A 7870-nucleotide genomic window follows, 5' to 3' on the forward strand; every position below is an offset into this window, starting at 1 on the left:
TCCTGCTTGATCATGTAGTAAAGCCAGAATCTTCCTTCTGTTTGCTCAGTTTGTCCCTTGCCACAGATAATAAAAGTAGCGTCACATATTGATCATTACTTTTGAAGAGGATCAGGGAGGAAGAGCTCCTGACAGGGCAAAAAGCTTGATTAAATTAACTCCATAGTCTAGTAATTTTGGCAAGACAAGTCGTGGTTAAAAGGCTTTATATGAAGTGAAAAGAAAACGTAAATGTCCTTTCAAGTGTCCAGCTGAGTATATGTATATACTTGTGTACCCCAACCTCTTCCTTTCTAGTTGCCCGATTTTAAAAAAGTAACAATTCAAGAAACATTAAAAAACTCCCACATGATGTTATAAAGTGTATTGCAGAATTAATTTGACAGTAATCATATTGCATGTAAATAAGTTAGTTTATTTTTTGGTATCAGGGTGGGGAGAATAGACAGGGAAGTGAAAATTGTGTGGTAACTTGCAGGATGCTTGCATTGTTGAATTCCACGTAATCAGACTTAACAACAAATCATGATAAAATTGTAACTGATTTAGTTTTAATATACCTTGAACTCTTAGCCTCATTTTACATTGAAGGAGTAGAAGGTTCATATATGAAATGTACCTTAGAATGGTTTTCTCAAACAGCTGAATATCAATCCTACTTGACTTGCATATCACTTTCCTTTTTATTCAAGTGCAAGTAATACTTTCTGAAATGTAGAACCTAAGTCCTTCAGCACGGCCATTTCAATTCTTGGAATGTGAAATTCTGCTATGATTATCTTGACTATAAAAGCTACATGTGTGTACACTAGAACTGAGTTCTCCAAATCTGAGTTAGTGTTCTTCATCCAGAGATGGGGTTGTTTTTAGTCCAGCAATTACATTCTAATTGCATCTGTTTGTTGACGAAATCTATCTCTGCTAACAGCTTTATGCCACATACGGACGAAGCCACTGCCTAGCTTTTAAGAGCCTTTTCAGCATTGCTTCATACAACCGAAAGCTGTTTGGCCTAAATATGAATCTGCGTTCATACTAACCAGTATATTGAAAATAAGATGTAATCTATATAGCCACTTCATTAGAAAAGTTAATCATAAAACTGAATTTTACCACATTCAAATGGTAGTTTTAGCTATATATTTTAAGTTCTTCTTCTACACACTGTGAAAAAAGGTTAACCAGTTGGTTAATGTCAAAACATGCGTTTTGCAGGATTGATTCCATTTCACTTATCTTCTGTTTCTCCAACTCTTGTATCTCTTTCAGCATTTCTTTACCTTGGCCCTGCAAAAAGAAATGTCTGTATTTCACTAAAAAGTATACAGAGTATGCAGTGTTCACCCTAACAAAGTTCTGTTCTACTGTCTGTACTTTAACCTTTTAATAGTTTCTAGGGTACAATTTGTGTTGGTAGAAGTTAGCACCGTGACAGGTTTTCTTAGGTATCTTTCCCAATATCTAGCACTCACTTCATCTCCCTGCATCCTTGTCTGATGGACTGAAAATAAACAAAGCTGTTTTAGGTATTTATGCTACCAAAACTTCAGTGGGCATATGTCTTATTTTTTAGAACATGTATCTGTAAACAGGAGAGACACTACTGTTAAAAGTAAGCAATTACCTCCCTGCTTCACCTTTGTGTCCAGCTATCTTTGTGACCTTGTTTCCTTTCCTGTCTGTACCAAGCCATGATAAAAGGCATGCCCTCCTTACTATCTGAGACCAGGGTCCTAAAGAGTTTTAAGTACTCTTATCAGGAGTTGTATATTTGCCTGTGGCTGCTCAAGCATTTCCCCATGATCTGACTCGTGCAGGAGTATGTGTGGCCTGCTGCTTTGCAATATGAGTGGCACAGATACTTGTCTGGGGCTAGGCCTGGGAGTACAGCAAAGTGCTAGTTGCATTTTTTAGTGTTTGAAACATATGCCTGCCAGATGCCAAGACAATGAGCTTCTGGTGCACTACAATGTTCTTTGCAATCCATCAAAGGGCATTAAATGGTATCGCATTAACAAAATGTGAGCAAGGAGCTTATATAAACCACCTGCTTGCATTGAAATCTAATTTAATCAACGTACCTCGATAGTTTCCATAACTACAGCAGCACTTTCATGTTTTTTATAGAGCTCATGTCTTCGATCTGGCTTATTCTGAAAACGTGGTTGCTTCTTAACTGGATCATCATGACCAAATGTAGGGGAGCTAGTTTTTAATAACTGAGTAATATTGGGCACAAAAATGAAAGGCTTGAATACAGACCTAGAAAGAGAAAATAGAACAGAGATCCTTTACTGATACAGTTTTGTTAAAATTGTTGAGTCAGCAGATTGCTGTATTTTCTTCCCATTCTTCTAATTCCTTCATTTAAGAAAGAAGTCTTAAAAACCAAAAAAATCTCCTAACTGATGTTTAAGTCATTGTCATAGCAGTGTTTCACTAAGTAGGTTGGTAGATAGCATTAAAATGTACATAATATACATTATGTTCCTCCTACTTTCTGATCGTGCTTTTTCAGGGGAAAAAAGAAAAGCAGAAAGGAATATAATTAGACAAATTGCAACACTTTTTCATTTAGATACTTGCAACCCTTTATCCTAATTACTTGCTGCTACATCACCTCGCAGGATCTGGAGTTCCAGTAAAGTAGTGAATACATGGCAGATTAGGCTGCTGAGGCAATACGGACACCATGCTTCCAGTTGTCATAAATCCACCTTCCATATTAATGCCACTCTCTTTGTCACGAAGAATTTGCATCATTATTTCAGAAGTGATAGAACCTATTTAAGATACAATACAATTATTTACACACAGTACTACTTATAATACCAACTAAATGGCATGTTCTCTACAACTGGCTTTTCCCTTTAATAGGCAATGCCAATTTTAGTTTGTCTGTGTTGGCAGAAAAAAAAAAATCATCCTAACAGCATACCTTAATATGTAACACACTTAATATTATTGTTTTCCCCAAAGTATTTATTTCAAAGAGTAGGTGATAATGAACTATAACATTTATGACTTAGAAGAGGGGGAGGATAACAACACATGATGTTTCCCAGAAAGGTAGAATACATATGGCTAGCACAAGGTCATTCGCACAGTAACTTTTCAGATGAAAATTAGTAGCTTGGATTAAAGGTTGAACTTTCTGAGTACTGTGTGGAAATTAAGATAAATCACTATAATAGTATTGGTATTTGTACACAGTTAATACCACTATGTTGCTTTGGAAATACAAAAATAATAATAACTGTACATGGATTTTGTGTGTAACTTTGAAAATTAAACAGCAAGACTGTCACTTTTGGTTTTTTTAATCATCTGATCTTCCAAAGCGCTTAGGCTTCAAGTTGACAATTGAAAGGACGCACTGGAGTAACAACATCTTCTATACTCAGAATCAACAGAAACTACAACAGTACATCCATTTGTAAAGAAGTCTTAATCGACTACCTGTGTGAGGTATAGTGCCAAATGTCTCTATGAAAATAATTCTTTCTTCTCAATTAGGTGAAACAAACCCTTTCCACATATGTCTCTGCATCTAGTGTTCAAATTATATAGCTGTTCATGTGTAGCCATACACTGAAGTTTAAATACTGGCATGGTATCACCAATCAATCCAATATTCTAACAGGCAGCACTTGCAGTAGTTTTCAGATTTAGTATACCAGTTGAGCGTATGCTTATGGAAGAAAAACATGAGTTCATTCACTTTTTTTTTTTTTTACTTGAAGGTATCATCTACCATTTAATCTTCTAGTGTTTCTCTCAATGAAGTTCTAGCTGCATAAAGATCCTTTTTGTAAACTGCCTTGCTGTTTTCTCTTAAAATAATTACTCTGCTGCTAAGTCAGATGTCTCCAATGTTATTTTTTTTTTATACACGATTCAAATAATTGCCTGTAGACAGGCACACAGCACTACATTTCAGCAAGGAAACACTCTTAAGTATTCCCACAGTTGCCTGGGAATGTCAGAGAATTCAAGAAATCAGCAAGCTACGCGTATCAAAAAAATTAAAGAAGCAACGGTCAGTTTGTCAACTGCAAGTTGGCAACTTGTCTAGCTAGAAAGAAGGTATTGCGTATTTTCCACTAGACTTTTTTATTATTTTGTATTCCTGAAATACATTCCCTAATTTCTGGAATACAAATAATGTATATCTAAAAATGGTCTTCACATGGTAGGCAGCCTGGAAAAAAACTGTAATGTCACTGAGTGAAAAAGCTGGGAAGGGTAGATTAAGAAACCAGTGATTTTACTGATGCTGTAAACCAAACAGCTTTTAGTTAGGGCATTATTTAAAATAAATCTAAACAAACTGAAACCATATGAGGCTGATAACCTGAACACCTAGTGTGATTTTTAAAATGGCTCAGGTAAATGCCTGAAAATGAGGATTTAGGATGAAAACTGATAGAATCTCAGCATTATTATAATACAAGTAAATACAGGTATTATGAAAATGCTTTCAGTATTCAGAACCTGCAATTCCCAACATGAATGCAGGGTTTACAATGATCACTAGAGCAGGATAGCAAAAGGTAATTCATTCTGACACATTAAATGCTAAACCTGGTCTGGCAGAGCTCAGCCAAATAAATAAAAAAAACACAGGGGTGCAAAGTAATTTTGGTTGAGATTAATTACTTCAAATGAGCAAGTGAATACAGATGCAGCAAAAACCTGCCAGGTGGATGCAGTTAGAAGAGAAGTAATAGCTTATTTCTGTAGAGGTCTGAAAAATAAGTCAACAAGTTAGTGATTAGGAGTACCTGCTTAGAGTACAGAAAATTATTTTGTTCTGCTCTCAGTGTGTTTTATTAGACTACACAATGTTAGAGTAGCAGTTGTAGTGAAACTACAAAGATTTAAAAACCAATCTCAAAAAATAAATGCAAGATATCTGAATGCTGTGCTGTTGTCTCAGGCCTATATGAATGGTACCAGACTGAAGTTGCTCATAAGGTTCTGTTTGTGGCTGCAAACCACTAGGAGTCTGTTTTAGCCTCTTTTTTTTTCTTAGAGGTACAGTAATAATATATAGCCTATCAAAATGTTTCAGAGGAGGTCTTACAGAGTATTTAGCAGTATGGTCATAATGTGACCTCTCAGTGTTGTTACTGTGTGTGACCCCGTTTTAATTTTTCCTCATCAACAAATTGGCAAAAATGAATAGAAGACTTCAAGTTCAGCATTTCTCCTTTAGGCAAAAAGTTATTCTAGTAAGTTCTGGTTCACCAAATCATGTGAATGATTGCCCGCATCAGATGTCTGATAATATATGATTTAAATTAACGTAGCTCACTAAATGCTTTGCATATCTTAAAAAAAAAAAAATAAATTATACCTTTGTGTTTGTTCAGAAGTTTATAGCCTTCACAATATCGGCCTCTGGATGTCGTCATTCTGGCAGTATTTACATAAGAATATGTGGCAGCAAAATCAAATTCCTTTTCCCCGTCCCACCAGCCCTTGCTTTTAGCATATTCCTTCAATTCTGGGTGTTCTCTGTCAATCTTGGTTGTGATAGAGAGCTGGTTGGAAATATTCCGTACACCTCCTGTGTATAAGGTGAGGAAGGAACCATTTTAATACATCAAATGCTTTCTCTTGGTCTTTTGTTTACAATTAGCTTACTAAAGCAAATTATGCACTGAAGAGTTTCCTACAAGATCTGAGAGTTCTGTGGTTTATTTTTGGCCCTCTCTCCCTGGCTATATGTATCCTTCTGATTGAAATTCCACTGCCACTCAGTTCTGACTCATTTACTTCTATTGCCAACATCATATTTCAGGTTTTGTCCTGATTATTCCCATCTTTACATTCTTCCTCTTAGACCTCCAAAGACATAGCTTGTCCCTCTAAGTCCACTGGAAGGATCAGCCACTTCAGGCCCCAATGCACCAATCCCGTCAGTGTTACCCTGTCACCAAATGAAGTTGTCATCAACTGCCACCATCCTTAAGACCATATGTACTGCTGTCATTCTCATGCTGACCTTCTTGCTGTCCTCTCTTTTCCAAGTGCAGAAGTGGTCATCTCTGACTCTGAAAAGGTCCCCCTGTGACTCAGCTCCTCTGAAACTGCTAGCCACTCCACACTGATGCCTGAGGAAGCAATTCCTGTTGTTCACAAGCACGTGTACATAGCTGGAGGCTAGTTTGATGCCTTAATGAAATGGTAAATGAAAAGTGGAAAACTGCTAATTGTCACTGCGTTTGAAATGTTTAAAACAAAGAGCATCATCCATACCTTCTACTTTTTCTGCTGCCCAGTATTTTCCTGATGTCTCCAGCACCCATGCTTCCTTTCTGTCGGCTATCAGAAAACTGTTATGGTATGTAAATACCATGTGGCTCTCCATACAGTTTCCTCCCTGTCCGTATTTTTCTAGCAAATCAACTATGACAGCAAGAGCCTTTTCAGCTGTGTCCGCTCTCTCCAGTCCAAGCCTAAAACAAAAGGAAGATGATATCGTTGGAACTACAAACTTTACATACAGCTGTTCAGCCCAAGTATTCAAACTGACTTGGAATGCTGTTTCTCTATGTACCTGATGCTTGTATGATCTGGTAAGAGAAAGGAGCAAGTCACTTAAAGGGCTTGTTTGAAGTGCGTCCTCTACGTCCTTGGCATGGGCAAAAACAACCCAATGGAAATACAGAAAGGCAGGGAGGGGGCTTCTAGGAACCGCCTGCAGGTCCCGTGTGGGTATCGGACTGGGGGAAACAGTACCAAGAAGAATTGACTGACTGCTGTAGGTTAGCAAGGGCTACACTAGCACCCAGCAAGGCAGGCACAGGAAGCTGTCATTATTTACATGGAGATGCGTGGCTAAGACTCAAACTTAAAAATACGTCCGTGAAAGATGGGGGAAATAGGAAATCAGTACAGGCCCTAGAAGAAGGCCTGACTGCTAGTTCCTGAAGTCCAGCTGTGCTCTTGTTAAGAGTCTTGGTTCAGTTTAGTATAAACTTTGTGGAGAGAAAAACGTTTGATGATTTCCTTGACAGATTCTGTTCTAGCACCTGACACCTTTCACGGGCTCCCAGCTCCTGGCAGAGACCTAATGCCTGTGCCAAGGAATACTTATTTTTAACCACAGCTAGAACAGCAGAAGAGACCGACGTGTCTTCTGAAAGTGAAAGCACCTCTTTCCGCACATAACTCAAAATAAATGTTTCAAAACCAAGTTCCGAATTCAGTACCATTTACCAAAACAGCCTGTGCAAACCTTACGAGGTCCATGCCGAGGAGAGCTTCATCGTCGCAGATCTCCTCTCTGCCCCACACCGCTTCGTTCCCGATGCACACGCCGTGTTCGTTGGCCCCCATCTCTGCCCCCCAGAGCCAGGAGGGACGGCTCAGGACCACGGCGTGGGTCTTTTCCACTTGATCAATCTTGATGTAGGTGCACTGCAAGAAGTCAGAGCACACAACAAATTACCTTTCGCGCCATCGCTTCGGCGAGCGTCTCCCCCTGATTAATCGGCCACGGGCTAAAAATACACAGAAAGGGGGATGAAAGGTTGGGTTTTTTGGTGGTTTTTTTTGCCGTCTCCCTCCGGACTCGTCGTGCCCCGCGGCCTCACCTCCAGCGCGGCGCCGGGCGGGTGCGCGGCGGCCGGGCAGTAGACGACCTCCTGCACCTCGTCCGCCGGCCGGTCCGAGTTCTTCCCGAAGACGACGCGACCCCCCGCCGCGGCGGGCGGCAGGGCCACGAAGGTGTCGCAGGAGCGTGGCGGCGGCCGGGGGAACATGCTGGCGGCGCCGGCGGGCGGCGGACGCTCCCCGGGCCCGGCGGCGGCTGTGGCGGCGGCGGGGCGGGGCGGGGCGGAGCGGCGGCGCTGCCGCGGCC

General features: G+C 40.1%; 1 protein-coding gene across 1 annotated transcript; it reads right to left on the minus strand.

Moving 5' to 3' along the window:
* Positions 1-394: 394 nt before the first annotated feature.
* SCRN3 (secernin 3) lies at positions 395-7849 on the minus strand. The gene is made up of 7 exons (XM_075028423.1): positions 7605-7849; positions 7247-7428; positions 6265-6464; positions 5360-5572; positions 2621-2783; positions 2082-2262; positions 395-1287 (listed from the first exon to the last, which is right to left on the minus strand). The coding sequence occupies exons 1-7, from the start codon at positions 7770-7772 to the stop codon at positions 1132-1134; spliced, it is 1263 nt and encodes a 420-aa protein (XP_074884524.1). The 5' UTR covers positions 7773-7849; the 3' UTR covers positions 395-1131.
* Positions 7850-7870: the final 21 nt, after the last annotated feature.

The sequence above is a fragment of the Buteo buteo genome, chromosome 5, assembly GCF_964188355.1.
Source record: "Buteo buteo chromosome 5, bButBut1.hap1.1, whole genome shotgun sequence".
Classification (NCBI taxonomy): Eukaryota; Metazoa; Chordata; class Aves; order Accipitriformes; family Accipitridae; genus Buteo; species Buteo buteo.

What these genes read in the sequence shown, in the direction of transcription:
- SCRN3 (XM_075028423.1), bottom strand. Translation starts at nt 7,772, where the DNA reads ATGTTCCCCCGGCCGCCGCCACGCTCCTGCGACACCTTCGTGGCCCTG. An exon ending in CTCGGCATGGACCTCGTAAG is followed by an intron (nt 6,465 to 7,246) that starts GTTTGCACAGGC and finishes CTTTTGTTTTAG; the next exon opens with GCTTGGACTGGAGAGAGCGG. An exon ending in ACTTCTGAACAAACACAAAG is followed by an intron (nt 2,784 to 5,359) that starts GTATAATTTATT and finishes TATCTTAAATAG; the next exon opens with GTTCTATCACTTCTGAAATA.